Source organism: Trichomycterus rosablanca, chromosome 1 (assembly GCF_030014385.1).
Source record: "Trichomycterus rosablanca isolate fTriRos1 chromosome 1, fTriRos1.hap1, whole genome shotgun sequence".
Lineage (NCBI taxonomy): Eukaryota > Metazoa > Chordata > Actinopteri > Siluriformes > Trichomycteridae > Trichomycterus > Trichomycterus rosablanca.
This window is the reverse complement of record NC_085988.1, coordinates 54,171,923-54,192,941: the sequence shown is the minus strand read 5'-3', so window position 1 is coordinate 54,192,941 and position 21,019 is coordinate 54,171,923. Positions and strand designations below refer to the sequence as shown.

The following is a 21,019-nucleotide window of genomic DNA, read 5'->3' as shown; positions in this document are numbered from 1 at the left end:
CCGTTCTTGTCCATTTACAAGGGCATCTTTAAAACCATTCACCTTTCAAGAAGATAACTGAAATCCATTCGAATGCCAGATTGATAAGCACTTTACAGAACACATTTCCATTGCTCCAGAGTTTTGGCACATATTTTTTGGGCTGATGTTAATGAAACACAAGGTTTGAAACTTTGCATTTATTGAGTCAGCTGAGCATTGCGACTTAGCACTCAGCAAACTGGATTGTTGCAAAAGTGGCATTTTATTACAGTACCACACTTTTAGGGAGCTCTTTGGAAGGACCCATTTTTAGTCAGTATGCATGGCTAGGTGCTTAATTGTATACACATGTCAATAGGACTGAATGAAACACCTGAATTCAGTGATTAAGAAGTGTGTAGTTGAAGTCTAAACTACATTTAACTTGGCCTTAAATTCTTCATAGCTGTATTGCTGGTAAAAAGCTATCAGAATAAGCACTGCAGGAAGAAACATTTTTCAAAGCTTTTTTTATTTTAATTATGACAATATTAAAGTTTTTATTCTACAGAAAATATTAAAAGACTTCAGATTCCAAATTGCATTAACCTGTCCAACATAATCGCATAACTCACATCAGTGGTTCAGGCTTTTCTTTTTAGTAAAAAACAAACACTGAACAACTGTTTTTACTTTGAGCCAAGTTTATTGGTAAGATGACAGTTTTAATATTAAAACAATTTAATAGGTAAGGAATTAAGGTTTTAGGTGGTTTAAATAATACAGTTTCACAGATTAAACACTGTATTGGGAAATATGCTTGTAGAATAAATCGACAAACATCAAAATATATCCACACCTTTAAATATGCTTTTACTTCACCTCTCTTTCACATACATTTTGGCTATTTACAGTATACAAAACATTATGATGAAAGCCCAATTAAATTAAATCAGAATGTAAAAATGCACTTTTTTGCTTTCATATCACAAAAATTGGAATGGCAATGACAGAACGTGTGCAAAATAAATTGTGTAACACAGTAAAGACAGTTCTCTTCAGAAAAAAATTAAGACCAGTTTATCAAACAACAGTTTACCACACAATGTCACAATCATTGATTGGACTGAATTTAGCCATCAATTTAAATCTCTGACAGGAAGGTAAAATTGATATTGGTCTGTACGGTATTAACGAAAACAATCATGCTAGCTTGCTCAATGTAAAACTGGTTAAAAGTGAAATACACAGGAACACACCCTGAGCAGGGCAAGAATCCAACACAGGACATCATACACTCTTTTAGTTACTTACACCTGAAAGCAATTAAGAATTGTAAATCCCCCTTCTGCATGTTTTTGGGATGTGGGAGCGAATTCATATGGACACAATGTGATAAACTCACAGACAGTGACTGCAACAAACAAAAACAGTATGAGTAATTTAGTTCTGGTCCCATATTTTAGCAGGCCTTTTTCTGTGTGGTACATTTGGTCAGTATTCATTGTCCCAAGCCATTGAGACACTTAAGAGGCCTGTTCTGAACACTGCATGGTTTTGGGGGTGGGGGGGTGGCTTGTGAACATAAAGAAAACATGAACAATATCCTCACCAACAGTGACTGGAACTGAGGTCTGGAGTAGTGGTCTTATCTTAAAACTTAAAGTGCCACAAGATCCTGGTACAACTGGTAGGGCTACTAGCCAGCCCTAGCACACAAGGAAGGAGCTAGCTACAATACAATTTTAAGAAATATCTTAAAAGCTAATTTAACTACTCTTAATCTGTAATACAATCTCTTAGGCAAAATAGCTTTCTAAATTAGCTACACATGCAGAATGCAAAATAGTACCCGTCAAGTCTACTTTTCAAGCCACTGTAGTGTACAAGATGTCTTAAACTGAACAGTCCAGCAAAAAGAAAATCCCAATAAATAAATATATAAAGCTGTTTAACAGAATCGTGTGGCAAAGTTCACATCACCACTGTTTAACTCAAGAGATTACCACCTCTTGTCAAGTTAACCATATCTGGTGAATAAAAAAAATGACATTTACAAAGTGTTGAATTACACTTCAATACATATTCGACTGCAGTCATGTTAACGCAGATTAAAATGTTTAAACTAAGCTTTACAAATTTGCCACAAAACAAGTTGTAATCCATTGCAAAGTACAGGTAGAATTTCATTATTACATTCATCTAAAAATATCCAATTTGTATATACAATTTAGCATGCATATCCAAAAGGACCTAGGCAACAGGCACTTTTTGGCACTTTGTCTTATTGTATGCACCTGTTCTTTAGATACAGCTACCTTGTACTTACACTTAATAACCATTTTATTTGGTACACCCATCGTGTATGTGTACTCTGCAGGTTTTTGATTTTTCCCTCCCAAATAACGTTCAACCATTGTCCCTTTTCATTAAAGGATGGGGTACTTCAAACAAAAAAAACAATCTAGGTATGCTATGCACCGTCCACGTCATGGTTGCCATGGACATGTGGGGCAGCACACACCTACAACCAATGCAGCACCCACTGTACCAGCTGTCCCACTCATAAACAATCGTAAACCTATAAAGTACACTTACAGTATATTGCAGACATTCTTGCATCTGACCAATTAGTATAGGTACAAAGTAGATTTGACATAGTAAACTGTCACTTAAGCATACGTATGCATATGATATTGGCATTTTTTAACAAAGGCCACTAAAGCCTCTCACAATCTTCATATCTCATGTCCCAAAATATTGCAACTGAACAAATCAGGAATCATGTTAGTCACTGTCTGTCTCATCCTGGTACTTGGAGGTGGATTTGATGGCACGGCCATTTTGAAGAGGCATGTCTTCATAGTCACTGCTTAACACATAAGAAAAAATATATTATAAAATTACAAAATAAAGTACAGAAACAGCATGGCATTTAGTAAGGATCAGAATTTTTCACTGTATACACTTTTTTATAATATAATGTTATAGCATATTTTGTAGTGCTAGAAATTAGAATCTTTTAAAAATGTTACTTTTAGTCATACCCATAAATAACTTCATCATCTGAATCATTCAGCATGGAAAAGGCAGGATTGTCCTTCATCTGGGAATCTGTAAAAACAACATACAATGCATGTCAAAGTACAGAACGCTAAACAAGCATTCACTCAAATCGCTCAAATTTAACTTGTACATCTATACTTAAAAAATCAGTGGGTCATAGTCGGGACAATTCTGATATTGTTTGAAGAGAAAAAAAACTTTACATCTGAAGATCACTAGTTCCTTTTTCTTGTTCTGCTTGTGTACCAGTTTGTGTATTTTTTAACTGCTGGATCCTACGCTGTTAATAATGTTAAAAAGTAGGCAAACCCTGTCCACCACTTCGACACCATCTCTTTTAATGACAAAGTAAGGGTCTTGCCTGTTGCCATGACTGTTGTCTTTATCATAATGAGCTTAAGTCTTATCTTTTCACTCTTTTCTTTTAAGGGCCTGGGTGTTGTGTCATCTACACATCAAAGGTATTAATGGTTCCTTCACTTTTCCATCTTGCATCCTTAATCATTTTTCTCCAGTCCTGCTTCTTTCATTATGATGTTAATTATACTGTATAATCACTTCAGCTGGCAGAAATATAGGTTCATTTCCGAGTCTTAGCAGTGCTACCAGCCTGATGAAGAACTAAACAGACACAGACTGTAGCCAAGGAAGAAAGGCTCATGTGGAGCCACTGCCTTGCTGTTGCAACAACCCTCACTGTCTAGTTGTGGCATTAGCAGAGGAATACTGCGAGCGTAGCATGCTTCTCCATACTTATTGGAGCTCTCTGTAGAAACACACTCTAACACAAATGCAGAGTTGCAACAAGTAATTTCACAATGGGAAAAACTGATTTCACTATTATTGTTTTTGTAAAGCCAAGCCAAGAATAATGCAAAAATAATATTTTTAACAAATTCTCTATATAAAAACAACACTATGCAATTATATATAAAAGTGGGGCAAACTACTGACCTTCACTATTCCAAAATCATCAACATAAGTAAAAATATATTTATTGGGTCAGGACACTAACTGCCCTTGTCCTTATTGTGTATTTACATTATTAGGTGTCTATTGGTGTTGATGTACAACTTACCATACACTGCATTTTTGGAGGGCGAGTAGATAAAAGCTAGTGTGTACAGGTAAAAGTTCAAAAGACCATAGAAGGATAAAAATTCAGCTGGTAAAGACGTTAAGGAACATGGTAGGTCAAAAAACACAAAATATCTTAAAACATCTGAAAATATTTTAATTGTTATTTACTATTACTACTTAGTGTGGATAAATTAGCAATGCTTTGTTACATACAACCCCAAATTAGAAAAAGTTGGGACAGTATGGAAAATGCAAAAAAAGTGTTTCACTGCACAGTATGGACTAAATAATGATATAATTTCAAACACATTAATATAATTACGACTTGGACATTTTTCATGAGAATCGGATGTTTTTCATTTAAACTCCAAATCATGTCAACTTATGATGTCAAAATTGCTTGTATCAATAAATATTTGTTCTCTGTTTTACTTCTTGTTGTATATTTTCATTTAATTTTATACACATCACTATAATACCCTTCAACTAGTGGGGGGTTTGAACATTTTCACATACAACTGTATAAATAATGTTCTTAACAACTGGCACAAGAAATGTGGGATCATTTAAAATGACATCAAAGGATATAATTCTGATAGTTGGTAGACAGTTCTGCAACAAAGTTGTCCTGTAGAGCTTTTGAGCCAAACCGCAGGTAGAGTATTACCATGCTGAAAGAGTAAAAGAGATATATAAAACAATAACATGTCTAACAGTCAGTGTAAAATGATTACAAATGTAAACTTAATCTGTTACTCTTTTATTGAACTAAATATCCCAATGGTTAGCAAATATTTTTACCATTGAAATGTAAGTAGTTTGTTAGTCATCTTTATCAGTTATCACAGAAGTTCACTTTAAAGTGCTCTTACTTAATAAAAGTGTAAATATTGTTTTATTTTATTTCTATGGGACCAATGAATGATACATGACCAATCATTCAGTTATGAAGAGTAAACATTTGTGTGACCAAAACTTATCCTTTTGTTTAAAAGAAGAGAATTATCAGTAGTTTTATTTAGTAGCAAACATCCAAATGTATTGCAGCATTATGGTGGAAAAGTTAATTAAAATTACCTTATTAGCAAAACCAGCAGAGTGAGACCTGTTAGAAACTTCACTCGCAAATCTAAAACAAAACCCAAACAACTGTTACTGATTTACAATTCTTTAACTCAAACTGAATATAAAGTCTACGTTAAAATTTCTTCAAATGTAATAGTCTGAATTAATTATGTAGAAATCAGAAAATATTAGCACTGGTTATCATGTAAAAACTCAAAATGCAGACGATGTTAACTAATGTTAAAAAAAGAACGAAAAATACATTAATCCACGAAAATGTGTGCATTACCTGAGTACGGCATATTCTTCAGCTCTGACCACGCTCGAATAAGAAGAAACCCCAGATACAGAACATACAGAGCCACCAAGCACACAAACAACATTTTCATGCCCTGTAAAAACATACATTATGCATTACAAACATACATACATTACACTGACAGAGACACAACTGAAATGTAAAATGTAAACAAATATTTTGTTCATTGTGCACAAACTGTGCATTTGTTGTTGTTTTTTTTTCTTTTAATCATTGCTTATGACAGATAATAGCTTTTTATTTAATCATGTGGATAAGCAGTACATATTTGTTTTCAAAAGGTACCAATATTTGTGATGGGGACAGTAAATTTGGTCTAACGCAAAAATTGGGATAACCCTGATCAAATTCCATTTTTTGTTAATAACCTTAACATCCTTTAAAGACACAAGGTTCTTCATATTTTAATGCACGATGACTGTTGATTAGCTTCATTTAACAAATTGAAAAAAATAATGAAACAAAATGTGGCATATGCAAAAATTCATAATGCATTCATTTATTTGTCTAATTACATTAAATTCAGGGAATAAAAAGTGTGAACAGACATTAGTAAAAAATGCCATATTTAACTTTGTTTTCAGTAAGGGGGGTGTTAAATTATTTTCACTAAGTAAATCAACAAACCCAAGAATTTGAAGAGGTCTAAACTGTATGGCAAAATGTTTAAGCAATTCTACTCACACCGATAAACAGATGCCTAATAATCCAAAGTAAAATTACTTTTGTCAATGTCACTATATTCAGAATGTCAGCAGGACAAAATCCAATATCAGGACTTCCTTACGAACATGGTTTCAACACTGGATAAGAACAATCTTAACATAACTGTTTCAGATCCAATACATTGATTTACTCTGGGTTGTAAATGTGTCTATTAAAGAAGTAAACATAAGGCGAATCGGTCATAATGATGGCTGTAATATTTTGAATAATTTGCAGAATGAAGGCTTGGTAGCTAGAACCGCTTTGGTATCAATATTGTATCAACCTTTTAAAGGGCTACGCTGAAAGACTGCCATCTAAAAACACCTTTAAAAAATGTAACAATGAACCATACTTTTACAGCAAGTACTTTATTCTCAGTTAGGTATTTAAATAATCTGTGGAATATATTGCAACTTTTTTGCAACCTTCTATCGTTTATACTATCTGTAAACCCCTGTCACTTAGTCTTTAATTTTTATTGAAACTATTTTTAATGGTGTAAATGTGTTTTAAATGTTTAAATGTGTTTATTTATCTTATGTTTTATAATTGCAGAGATCAAAATATTTCAGCGTTAAAATGTAACCTTACTAAACAGGAATTGACTGACATTAGATCTATACTTGGAACCCACTGATGCAATTGAGCTGGTGAGATACAACGACTCATTGTCTATGATCTACATTTAAAAGGATAAAAACCCTGAAGGCCAGGCATCCACATGCTGTGTAGCTCATGCTTTGAATCATGCTTTCCAGTACATGGCACACAGAAAAAAAACTAAAAGTTTTTCTAGCTTGACTTAAAGAAAGGTTCTAGGGAGACTTTTCAACGTGTAGTGTTCATACCTGAAAGTGTTTGATATCGATGTTATATCGATAAGTAGGATCCTGCAGTTCATTTACCCTAAAAATACAATGAAAAGGTATAACAACAAGCAGCCTAAAGTCAAATGTCAGCTGATGGCAGTGTATTGAATTGTTTATTCTCAAGCCTATACCACAGTTTCTCTCAATCATATGTCCACACATTGTATTTTAACTAGAAAATTATTCATTCTGGTAAATTTTTTAAAATGCAACACAAACAAGAATTTGTGTTCTGTTAGATACCGTCATTCCCTCAAAGAGACAAATAAAGGTTAACAAAGCTTTTACTGACACGCTCAAATTTGAGAGAGGCATGTTTTACCACTGTGTTGCATTACCTATCCTATTAATGACATTTTTAACTGTTTGTGAACTGTATATAACTGAATATTATTCTTGCTTTATACAACCCCTGGCAAAAATTATGGAATCACCACTCTTGGAGGATGTTCTTTCAATCGTTTAATTTTCTTAAACCTTCTGGCATTAAGAAACAATTAAAAAAGAAAGAAATGTAATTGTTGTGGTCAGTCACAATTGCTTTTTTTTTTTTTTAGATCAAGTATAGGAAAAAAATATGGAATCACTCAATTCTAAAGATAAAATTATGGAATCATGAGAAAAACACTGCACCATTAGTACTTTGTTGCACCACCTCTGGCTTTTATAACAGCTTGAATTCTCTGAGGCATGGACTTAACTAATGACAAACAGTATTCTTCATTAATCTGGCTCCAACTGTCTCTTATTGCTGTTGCCAGATCAACTTTGCAGGTTGAAACCTTGTCATTGACCACTTTCTTCAATTTCCACCAGAGATTTTCAACTGGACTGAGATCCGGACTATTTGCAGGCCATGCCATTGACATTATATGTTTTCTTGAAGGAAAGTTTTCACGTCCTTTGCCCTATGGCAAGATGCATTATCATCTTGAAAAATTAAGTCATCATCACCAAACATCCTTTCAACTGATGGAATAAGAAATGTGTCCAAAATTTCAATGTAGACTTTGGCATTTATTGAAGATGTAATGACTGCCATCTCCGCCGTGCCTTTACCTGACATGCAGGCCCATATCATCAATGACTGTGGAAATTCACATGTTTTCTTCAGGCAGTTATCTTCATAAATTTCATTGGACCGGCACCAAACAAAAGTTCCAGCATCATTACCTTGCCCAATGCAGATTTGCGATTCATCACTGAAGATCACTTTCACCCAGTGCCCCACGGTCCATGATTGCTTTTCTTTAGCCCACTTTAACCTTGTTCTTTTCTGTTTAGATGTTAATGATGGCTTTCATTTGGCTTTTCTGTATGTAAATCCCATTTCTTTTAGGCAATTTCTTACAGTTCGGTCACAGACATTGAGTCCACTTTCCGCCCACTTGTTTCTCATTTGTTTTGTTGTTCATTTTCTGTTTTCAAGACCTATTGCTTTAAGTTTTCTATCTTGACGCTTTGATGTCTTCCTTGGTCTACCAGTATGCTTCCATTTTACAACCTTCCCATTTTGTTTGTACTTGGTCCAGATTTTAGACACAGCTGACTAGGAACAACCAACATCTTTTGCGACATTCCGTGATGATTTACCTTCTTGAAGAAGTTTTATAATCCTCTCCTTTGTTTCAACTGACATCTCTTATGTTGGAGCCATGATTTATGTCAAGCCGCTTTGTGCAACAGCTCTCCAAGGTGTGAGCACTCTTTTTAAACTAAAGAATAATTAGCTAATTTAATCTGCTGCAGGTGTTTGTTTTAGAACTGCAAATTACAGAGTGATTCCATAATTTTTTCCTTAGAATTGAGTGATGCCATATTTTTTTCCTCTACTTGATCTAAAAAAAGCAATTGTGACTGACCACAACAATTATATTCCTTTCTTTTTTTATTGTTTCTTAATGCCAGAAGGTTGGAATTTAAAAAAATGATAGTTTTGTGGCATGTTTGTGATTTTTTTTTTTTTAACAAAATTAAACAATTGAATGAACATCCTCCAAGAGTGGTGATTCCATAATTTTTGCCAGGGGTTGTAGAAGACTTTAGCTGCTCAACAGTCTGTGGATGCCATTGTGCAATCTTCCTTCTCATAATGTTCTATATGCTTTTAATTTGAAACGGATTGCTGGCAGGCCAATCAAGCACACGCATTACTACTAAGCAATTTAGGTCTTTTATGTGGAAGGTCCTTTGTGTCTTTCGCACAGAGAACACAACTTCTGTTTTTTTTTTCAAGCATTTTCCATACTGTCCCAACTTCATCTGATCTGGGGTTGTATAATATTAGGTTCAGTACATGGTGAAAGACTTAAATTATTAGCAGTTTTGAGAAATGTTGTTTGACTGGATTGACAATTTCCTCATGAGGTTACACAAAGTGGTGAGCCCGACCCATTTTTGCTTGCAGAGACTGATCCTTTGGTAGAGCCACATTTAACCCCGTCCCAACTTTGAGTATGTTGCAGGCATCAAATTGAAAATTTGTTTACATTCACAAAATACAATGAAGCTGTTCAGTGAAAACATTGGAAATCTTTCCTTTGTACGACAAATAATAGAATTATAGACATATCTTACAGTTGCCATATTCCTAGGGTCACGGCAGAAATCCACAGCAGGCCCACAATTGCCAGCTTGGGCAAGTAGAATGTAAAGCACTTCCTCTCCCCCTAAGGGTATAACTACAGATTAGAATTTACCTGACAATGTAAGAGAATGCTGTAAAAAACACAATTTATTTTTAAGAGATTGTCAAGAGATTGTAAGTTCTCCTCACATGCCAGGACAAAATGTTTAGGATATGTTTCTGGAAACACAAGGCGGCAATTTCAAGAGGCACAACGATTTAAAAAATAAAAACAAAAATGCCCAGAATTTGGCAAATTAGGGAAATTATTTTCTTAAGCATACCCAAGTGTATTAGGAAGGTATATCTGTCTATTAGAGATTAGAGACAGTAGAGTTTAACGCCATATCAGCACAAATTATAACATGTCAAAAAGTTCAATATTTTCGACATTTGCTAAAACTTTAATTCCTTATTTCGTTGAGTATTTACTATCATAAATAAATAATTAAAATTTTAATCATTTAGATAAAAGAAGGGAAAAAAACAAACCTGTACTCTGATACCATCATATACACAGAGCCAGAAGAGCAGCAGCATGCACAGGAACAGAGCCTGAAAAAACGTGTCCAGTGTTCCAGGAAACCAGCTGTTTGTCAGGAAGGACAACGGGAAAAATGGATCTAAAACAGGAGAGGAAAAATATGGCATATGTTTTAATAGATCACTTAACTCTATAGGTTAACTAATTTTTTTTTACTTTCATTAACCTTTATCCTGGTCAGGGCCGAGGCGGACATAGCCAGTTATGTCTGTGTCATAGTCAAGACATACCCAATTATGTCTGTGTAGACACCAGGCCAGCTGATAGTGGGCTAGTGTAACAGACTGCGCCACCTGAATGCACTTTAATTAAATTTCAGACAAAAGTAAATACAAATGGACACAATCTGCATTTATGTTTACTTTAAAACGCACTGGATCGGGTAGCCTTCACTACTGCTGCAAAGGACTTTGTAAACCTAAAGCTGGGGGAGTCACCTACGATTTTTTTGGACTCTGTATGGCTCATTTTTCTTGTACATTTGATTATCTGTTGCTTTTCCTTAAACCATGTAGGAAAAGTTGTCTGCTGCTTAGTGTGAGCCCCCATAGTTCCTGCATTTGGGGGCTTTAGGACGTTAAGGCCCCCCTCTCTGCAGGTGCAGCTGGTACCGTGAATGTGAATGATCCATGGCCATACTTCTGACATTTACAGAATATAATTGTATTTGGGGTATAAAGCTCAACATTCCCCTTTGGTATCCAATGATGAGCTTCACTCATAAAACAAATAAATGTGATTTTTTTTGGTTCTTTCTTGTTTTCTTTTTTATTGTACGTTCATTGTATGTACTTTAGCAATTTCCTCTTCAAAGGGATACAAGGGTGATATACTCAAAACTCCAGGTGTTACTGGTGCTTGATTGACCCTGAGCAAGCACATTTTAGGGATCTAATGAAAGATACAACCAAGACATATTCTGAACAGCCGATTTATAGGAGCGGGCCTCTCCAACCTCCCATCTATGCAAAGTCTGGGCCAAAGTACTGTTTTGAGGACATGGTGACCACGATCACCACTCCCCTCAAACACCAGGATCCCTTTCTCTGCAAACACGGGTCACACCTCACTGTAAACAAGGCACCTCATTTGATCACCACTAACAAACACCATGAGAAGGCTGGGGACCTATTCTACCCAGGGACACCATGTAGGTTTTCCCACTACAAGCTTAAGGGTTAAACCATTCCCGACAAGTGGTGTTTCTTAACTAGAAAGACTAATATAGCAATACATCAAATAGCCTCATTTATCTGGAATTAAGATTGTAATTAGAGCAATTAAATTTTTCACCGCATAAAGCTAATGTGTGGTTTAAAATCCTTGTTAGTGCCAAGACTTTTTATACTGCCAGGTTTTAGTCTTTAGGAATTCCAGTACAAGATTGTTAGTTAAATTATGAACATGGGATGCTTACCATTGTACAGCAAAAGTAAAGGCAACAAAATGGACATCCACTTCTGCTCCATTCCCCAATCTCTCATTGAGAATTTTCTTAAAGAGTGAGCAAATATACACTAAAAAACACATAAAATAAACTATTTATCATCTCATTTTACAAAAAAAAACATTTCCCAAAAATATAAATACAATACGCAAAAAAACAAAAACAAATGAACAGATATCGTTATTACAACAGAATTTGAGAACATGCTTACCGTCACTGCAAAAGTCATGACGACAAACACAAACCGGAACCAGATCTCAGTCTGGGAGAATGTAGGGTTGTATGTTTTGATCTGTTACAGGACAACACAGGATTATGGACATTACTCTGCTAGGATCATTAAACAATTCAAAATTTTTGTTGTTTAAAAAGAGCATAAAATTAAATCATCTTTGACCGATAATACGGCAGTAGTCGCTCACCATAAATGTAACATTTTGGATGTTCTGCACCAGATCTTCCAGGTCTTTTAGACTGACATTGATTTGATACTGAGTGTATGTCAGATAACCCAGATGCACAACAATGATCTCATCACACTTCTGTTCAGGCTGTCAGGGAAAAAATATTATATACAGTGGGGTCAAAAAGTATTTAGTCAGCCACTGATTGTGCAGGTTCTCCTACTTAGAAAGATGAGAGAGGTCTGTAATTTTCATCATAGGTACACTTCAACTATGAGAGACAAAATGAGAAAAAAAAAATCCAGGAAATCACATTGTAGGATTTTTAAAGAATTTATTTGTAAATTATGGTGGAAAATAAGTATTTGGTCAATAACAAAAGTTCAATTCAATACTTTGTAACATAACCTTTGTTGGCAATGACAGAGGTCAAACGTTTCCTGTAAGTCTTCACCAGGTTTGCACACACTGTAGCTGGTATTTTGGCCCATTCCTCCATGCAGATGTCCTCTAGAGCAGTGATGTTTTGGGGCTGTCACTGGGCAACACGGACTCCACAAATTTTCTATGGGGTTGAGGTCTGGAGACTGGCTAGGCCACTCCCGGACCTTGAAATGCTTTTTACGAAGCCACTCCTTCGTTTCCCGAGCGGTGTGTTTGGGATCATTGTCATGCTGGAAGACCCAGCCACGTTCCATCTTCAATGCTCTCACTGATGGAAGGAGGTTTTGGCTTAAAATCTCACGATACATGGCCCCGTTCATTCTTCCCTTAACACAGATCAGTCGTCCAGTGCCCTTTGCAGAAAAACAGCCACAAAGCATGATGTTTCCACCCCCATGCTTCACAGTAGGTATGGTGTTCTTGGGATGCAACTCGGCATTCTTCTTCCTCCAAACACGACGAGTTGAGTTTTTACCAAAAAGTTCCATTTTGGTTTCATCTGACCACATGATATTCTCCCAATCCTCTTCTGGATCATCCATATGCTCTCTGGCAAACTTCAGACGGGTCTGGACATGTACTGGCTTAAGCAGGGGGACACGCCTGGCACTGCAGGATTTGAGTCCCTCTCGGCGTAGTGTGTTACTGATGGTAGCCTTTGTTACTTTGGTCCCAGCTCTCTGCAGGTCATTCATCAGGTCCCTCTGTGTAGTTCTGGGATTTTTGCTCACCGTTCTCATGATCATTTTGACCCCACCGGATGAGATCTTGCATGGGGCCCCAGATCGAGGGAGATTATCAATGGTCTTGTATGTCTTCCATTTTCTTACAATTGCTCCCACAGTTGATTTATTCACACCAACCTGCTTGCCTATTGTAGATTCACTCTTCCCAGCCTGGTGCAGGTCTACAATTTTCTTCCTGGTGTCCTTCGACAGCTCTTTGGTCTTGGCCATGATTGAGTTTGGAGTCTGACTGTTTGAGGCTGTGGACAGGTGTCTTTTATACAGATAACGAGGTCAAACAGGTGCCATTAATACAGGTAATGAGTGGAGGACAGAAGAGCTTCTTAAAGAAGAAGTTACAGGTCTGTGAGAGCCAGAAATCTTGCTTGTTTGTTATTGACCAAATACTTATTTTCCACCATAATTTACAAATAAATTCTTTAAAAATCCTACAATGTGATTTCCTGGATTTTTTCTCTCATTTTGTCTCTCATAGTTGAAGTGTACCTATGATGAAAATTACAGACCTCTCTCATCATTCTAAGTAGGAGAACCTGCACAATCAGTGGCTGACTAAATACTTTTTGACCCCACTGTATAAATATTAATATAAATATTTAAAAGCAAATAATCAAGTCAGCATTTACAAAACAGTTCAAACGACAGCAATAAATGATATTTCTTAAGTTGCTGAAAGACTCACTGGGGCACAGCGCAGGGTACGGGATTTACGGTGCACATTATCACTAATGTGCATTATGCTGCCATCCTGCATCACACCTTTTAATTCCACATTCATCTCAAACTTTCTTTTGAGTTCTGAGAAAAGCAAACAACACAACTGTAAGAAGTTAAATGCTGAAAATTAACCAAACTAATGTGAATGCTGGTCATTTATATAAAAAGCAACTGGGGCACTATAAAGAAATAAATATTATATCAAATAATATCACTTTATCACAGCAATCAAAATTAGTAGAATTGATAGCCTGATAAAAATTGTACTGACATCTCTGAACAACCACTTAATTACAGTTATACAGCAAAAAACATGTTGTTTCATGATCATGTGCACATAGAGCCTCTCCTGAAAAGTGTTGCTAAAACCTTGTTTTACCAAACAAACAAACTCACCTCTATAACAAAATAACAAAGTGTGCACTAAATTGAGAACAAACTCACCTCTATAACAAAATAACACACAACATTGTCCACAACATTAAGTAAAAAAAAAAAAACTTAGATACACAGTAATGATTAGGAGGTGTTTAATCAGTGAAACATGCTAAAATGTCTCACCGTCCTTCTGATGTGCCATCTCTATGACACATATGAGCCATAGTTGCTGGTTATAATTTGACAGTGGTGGGGATTTCAGTTGAAAGGGTCCAGTCTAAAAAACAAAACACAAGCCAACAAACCTCACAAACATTCTTAATATTGTATAGTTTCTTTAAACAATGTTCAACGGTATGAATAATCATTATCAATTAATAGAAGAATCTATATGGAAAATGTACAAACCCTACTTCCAGAAAAGTTGAGACATTTGGTAAAATGCAATAAAAAAAAGAATCTGTAATTTATTAATTTTCTTGAATTTTTAATAGTAAAAGTAGATAAAGATTAAGAAAAATATTCCAACTGACCAACTTCATTGTAGTTTGTAAATATAAACACTTTTTATTGTAGAATGTGATGCCTGTAACAAACACTAGTGGTGGGCGGATCGATCCAAATATTGATATTATCGATACCAACGTTGGTATTGGTATTGGATCGATACTAGTGTGATGGGATCGATACTTTAGTTTTACTTTTTCTCCGCTACATTCAGCACGTTTCTCCCATTTCATCAGAAAGTAAAGACCATGTCTGTTCAGACTCCACTCCTCCCCTCCTGCTCTGCTGTGTTTTGTTGTGGTACCATCATGTTGTTCTGTTGTTAAAATCCTAACAGACATCAGTACATTGGTAGGTATTGGAAGATTGTAAGTTTTTGAATACTTTGCTTTGCAGATACAGAAATTGGGGCAATTTTATGGAAATAATAGTGTAAACTATACGTACGTAAAGTACGGGTGCACCTTACGCACTTTGCGCACCCTACGCAAATGAATCGGCGCATGTAGTGAGGCTCTTATTCCGTGTTTTGGTGAAGGAGAGCTCTTTCCTTTTGACTTTGTGCTTATAAATGTAAACAGAATAGCATCGATTTTTTTCTTTTAAATTGACAAGGACACATATATTCGGTCACTATTAAAAATTTGCAAATGTATTCACCCAGCAAACACAACTATGTGGTATGAGTTAGCCGCTTGGTGGTGATACGCCATGATGGTAACATTGTGAGAAAGTAAAGCACCAGAAACAAGAAATCAGACCCCTTTAAACAACTGAATTTATTTACAACCTTACTGAGAGCAGCTACTGTACTTACAGCAGGCCCTGTATTTACTTGGTATCGGATCGATACCAAATTTTGCAGTATCGCACACCACTAACAAACACCAAAAAGCTCAGATGGGGCTTCTTTTTTTTACAGCAATTTTACAAAATGTTCCAACTTTTCTGGACATGGGGTTTGTATTTCTTATTAGCATATTAAATTCAAGTACATTAATGCAGCCATTAATGTCTCATCAAGTAAAGACTTTTAAACATTTCAAATGCATCTAAAAACAGAAAGCATCGATGCATGAACTGTGTATGGGTTTAAATACATCAGACTTCGATCTGCTGCATTCTGATTTGAGAAATTTAAGTTTGTGACACAGTATAACAACATGGTAGAGTATACAGTATTATACAGTATATAAAGGAATAAACATTGAGTTTTTAAATGGATTTTCTAATCTACTTTACTCCATTTCAAAATACACTCTCAGATTAACTTGTGGAGGGCACATGTACTGTGGAGAGTACACTAAAACCTATACATACAAATGATGACATCTGATAGCATTCTACATGCAGTTATACTTACCTTAGATGCATTGGCACCACTGTTTAAAACACTGTAGGAATTTTCAATTATAATTTTAGGTCCTATAAAATAAAAACAAAAGAAATCACAGTTCAAAAGCAGCTACTTGTATTCCAACTGACACAATTTTACCCTTTAGTTTCAAGTTTTTCAATGAATGTAGTGAGTCTGTCAGCATTTCTTTAAGCATGGGAATTCTATGCATTAATTATGAAAGATGAAGTACAAATGCAGATACTTCATTTACACCTACAGAAACACTAACAGTAAAGATTTGATTTTAAAAATCAGAGCTTTCTGGATTAATAAACGTTATATATAAAAAATATAAGAAAAAAGTCACAGTGCAGACAAGCAAATGACAGCTCACAGCTATATGGTTTAGCTATACAGAAGTCATTTGTATGAAAAACAATGTCATTTTAATTTACAATTCTTTTCTGGATTTTTCAATGTAATTTTAGGTCTATTCCCAGTATAAAGTACACTTATCAGCCATAACATTAAAACCACCTCATTGTTTCTACACTCACTGTCCATTTTATCAGCTCCACTTACCATATAGAAGAACTTTGAAGTTCTACAATTACTGACTGTAGTCCATCTGTTTCTCTGCATGCATTTTTAGACTGCTTTCACCCTGTTCTTTAATGGTCAGGACCCCCACAGAGTAGGTATTATTTAGGTGGTGGATCATTCTCAGCACTGCAGTGACAAGTGGTGGTGTGCTAGTGTGCGTTGTGGATTAGTGGATTAGTGGATCAGACACAGCAGCACTGCTGGAGTTTTTAAATACCGTGTCCACTCACTGTTCAATCTATTAGACACTCCTACCTAGCTTATCCCTTATCTATATCTGCTGAGTTCGGTCATCTTCTAGACCTTCATCAGTGATCACAGCAGTGACAGTGAGGTGTTTAAAAACTCCATCAGCATTTCTGTGTCTGATCCACTCATACCAGCACAACACACACTAACACACCACCACCATCCATGTCAGTGTCACTGCAGTGCTGAGAATGATCCATCACCCAAATAATACCTACTCTGTAGTGGTCCTGGGAGAGTCCTGACCATTGAAGAACAGCATGAAAGGGGGCTAACAAAGCATGCAGAGAAACAGATGAATTACAGTCAGTAATTGTAGAACTACAAAGTGCTTCTATATGGTAAGTGGAGCTGATAAAATGGACAGTGAGTGTAGAAACACGGAGGTTTTAATGTTATGGATGATCAGTGTTTATGCTAATAATGCATACAAATAATGCGTTTTTACAAATAAGACATTTATCACGGTGTATTCAGTATTCTAGCAGGAATAGATGTTTTAGCTGTAGAACTGGAATTGAGAAAAAATGCTTGCAGATTTAAACGATTTAATCACTGCAGTAAAACTATGGTATCTTAAGAAACACAGAAAATATTAAATAATTTTACTTTGATCAGTCAGACAGACTTACCTGCAACACCAATTAACAAAGTGAGTCCAAAACACATCAAAAACACCACAAACATCAAAACGAAATGCCTTCTGGTGAGGGTGTAAAGCCGCATAGGTGCTAACCTAATACACACAGAAACAAAGATGTGATTTACTATCGTTTCAAATAGAAGATTTATTGACAATCTGACTGAGAATTTGCTAAGATAACCGGTAACAGTTATCATGCACCTACCAATCTACTGAAACCACTTATTGCTATATACCTAGCTAGGTGCAGTCAAACATACGGCTAGCTTGCTACATACACAGCTACAGTAGACGGACACAATAAACTTAAAAACGCTCCCATATCTGGAACTGCAAAAATATCAAAATAAATAAAGAAATGTATTTAAACGTACATGTCCATTTTGGCAATCTGTTTTGAAAACCCAACACATCACCGTAGTTCCTGACAGGTCAGCACAGCATATCCGTATACCTCAGCTCTGTATAATTTTCGCTGATAAGAGCGAGCGGTAATTTCTGTCAAAATAAAAGTCTGTCAACCACTTGCGCTTGAACCAGAGATTTATTTATTCAATTATATTTTATAAGTTTCAGCCTGATGAAGGTGGCGGTTTATCAGGAGCTTACCCGGAAACACTGAACACTGGTACACTGAACACTCATATCTAGGGGTAATTTAAAACAGCCAATTCACCTTTGGCATCTTTTTAGGGAGAGTGGAGGAAACACGGTAGTAAACACGGTAGTAAACACGGTAATACACACAGTAAGAGACGACAAAAACAAATCCCAGGTTCCAGGATCATGGGATGTTCACCATTGTAACTTTCTATTAATTTATTGATACATTTATTCGTTCTGTTATAGTATTCTGAGGAAACAGCCCCTAATTCTCCCAAACTGCATACTGGACTACACCATACCTGTCAAGTTTTGGATTTAAAAATAAGGGAAATTTTCCGCCGCGCGCTTCGAGCCGTCCCACCAGCCCAACCGAGGTTCAGTATCCCTTACATTTTAAGACAGGTTTACAAGAAATCTAAAATAACCACCTGTGAACCACTTACATACTACAATTAGATGATCAGAATCTGATAGGCCTACCTTTGTTGACACTGAAATGCTGTGGACATTCCTACATATGTAATTCTTATAATACAGCCTAAATGAAAACACAGTTACAAACCTTACAGAATGCATAACTCTGCCCCATCCTGCTCCTCTTTAGAAAGGTAAATTCGATGTCCCATTTCTCTAGATATTTACATGCAGTCTTTACTTTTTTGGCAGGAATGCCCTCTCTCTCCTTGCATCCATCCATCTCTCCCTGTTCCAGGTTTGTTCCCGCTGTCCGCACTAACCTCGTGAGAACTGCCACTTGCAGCAGCCTGGGTGGCAGTTCTCACGAGGTTAGTGACATTTCAGTTTGGAGAGGCACAGGAATGTTTTTTAAAATTATAATTAGTGATGGGAATTCCGGCTCTTTTTAGAGAGCCGGTTCTTTTGGCTCGGCTCACTGAAAAGAGCCGGCTCTTTCGGCTCCCAAGTGGCTCCTTAGATTTTTTTGTTCCTTAAATTAAATTATTACCAAATTACATGTAAAATTAATTACTAATGTAAAAACATTGTATCAAATGTTTATTATTTAAATTGTTTTATTTATATACTCAACATGGAAGAGTGCTACAACAATAAATTATAAAATACAAAAACAAAGACCCATCTCAATTAAACAAAAAGGTCTGATTGTGTATATTATTTGTACATTTGCATCTAGAGTAAAAGAACACATCAACAAAGCATCACTCAACAGTATAAATGAAAATGTGCAAAAAAATAAAAATAAAAAGCAGCATCCAGGTATTTGTAAGTCTTTAGCGAAGATCCTGTTTCTCCTTCTGTTTTCATCTGCCCTGTTTTTTTGAAAAGATTCTCTTTGAGGGGACAGATGTTGCTACATTACACAGTCTATGTGCCATCACATGTACAGTGTATCACAAAAGTGAGTACACCCCTCACATTTCTGCAAATATTTCATTATATCTTTTCATGGGACAACACTATAGACATGAAACTTGGCTATAACTTAGAGTAGTCAGTGTACAGCTTGTATAGCAGTGTAGATTTACTGTCTTCTGAAAATAACTCAACACACAGCCATTAATGTCTAAATAGCTGGCAACATAAGTGAGTACACCCCACAGTGAACATGTCCAAATTGTGCCCAAATGTGTCGTTGTCCCTCCCTGGTGTCATGTGTCAAGGTCCCAGGTGTAAATGGGGAGCAGGGCTGTTAAATTTGGTGTTTTGGGTACAATTCTCTCATACTGGCCACTGGATATTCAACATGGCACCTCATGGCAAAGAACTCTCTGAGGATGTGAGAAATAGAATTGTTGCTCTCCACAAAGATGGCCTGGGCTATAAGAAGATTGCTAACACCCTGAAACTGAGCTACAGCATGGTGGCCAAGGTCATACAGCGGTTTTCCAGGACAGGTTCCACTCGGAACAGGCTTCGCCAGGGTCGACCAAAGAAGTTGAGTCCATGTGTTCGGCGTCATATCCAGAGGTTGGCTTTAAAAAATAGACACATGAGTGCTGCCAGCATTGCTGCAGAGGTTGAAGACGTGGGAGGTCAGCCTGTCAGTGCTCAGACCATACGCCGCACACTGCATCAACTCGGTCTGCATGGTCGTCATCCCAGAAGGAAGCTGACGCACAAGAAAGCCCGCAAACAGTTTGCTGAAAACAAGCAGTCCAAGAACATGGATTACTGGAATGCCCTGTGGTCTGACGAGACCAAGATAAACTTGTTTGGCTCAGATGGTGTCCAGCATGTGTGGCGGCGCCCTGGTGAGAAGTACCAAGACAACTGTATCTTGCCTACAGTCAAGCATGGTGGTGGTAGCATCATGGTCTTGGGCTGCATGAGTGTTGCTGGCACTGGGGAGCTGCAGTTCATTGAGGGAAACATGAATTCCAACATGTACTGTGACATTCTCAAACAGAGCATGATCCCCTCCCTTCGAAAACTGGGCCTCATGGCAGTTTTCCAACAGGATAACGACCCCAAACACAACCTCCAAGATGACAACTGCCTTGCTGAGGAAGCTGAAGGTAAAGGTGATGGACTAAACCCAATTGAGCACCTGTGGCGCATCCTCAAGTGGAAGGTGGAGGAGTTCAAGGTGTCTAACATCCACCAGCTCCGTGATGTCATCATGGAGGAGTGGAAGAGGATTCCAGTAGCAACCTGTGCAGCTCTGGTGAATTCCATGCCCAGGAGGGTTAAGGCAGTGCTGGATAATAATGGTGGTCAC

General features: G+C 36.6%; 1 protein-coding gene across 3 annotated transcripts; it reads right to left on the bottom strand.

The window, feature by feature from the left end:
- Positions 1-527: 527 nt before the first annotated feature.
- On the bottom strand, positions 528-19,038 carry tmem181 (transmembrane protein 181). 3 transcript variants are annotated; one of them, XM_062994640.1, is made up of 18 exons: positions 18,889-18,907; positions 18,090-18,213; positions 17,705-17,808; positions 16,245-16,306; positions 14,558-14,651; positions 13,962-14,077; positions 12,108-12,236; positions 11,897-11,977; positions 11,656-11,755; positions 10,187-10,317; positions 9,646-9,737; positions 7,048-7,105; positions 5,462-5,564; positions 5,185-5,236; positions 4,696-4,778; positions 4,106-4,195; positions 3,009-3,075; positions 528-2,833 (listed from the first exon to the last, which is right to left on the bottom strand). In XM_062994640.1, exons 2-18 carry the CDS (start codon positions 18,095-18,097, stop codon positions 2,749-2,751), a joined length of 1,455 nt encoding a protein of 484 aa, XP_062850710.1. In that variant the 5' UTR covers positions 18,098-18,213; positions 18,889-18,907; the 3' UTR covers positions 528-2,748. The 3 variants fall into 3 exon arrangements, with proteins under 3 accessions (XP_062850710.1, XP_062850708.1, XP_062850709.1); XM_062994638.1 differs by lacking the exon at positions 18,090-18,213 and having other exon boundaries at positions 18,884-19,038; XM_062994639.1 differs by lacking the exon at positions 18,090-18,213 and having other exon boundaries at positions 528-2,830; positions 18,884-19,038.
- Positions 19,039-21,019: the final 1,981 nt, after the last annotated feature.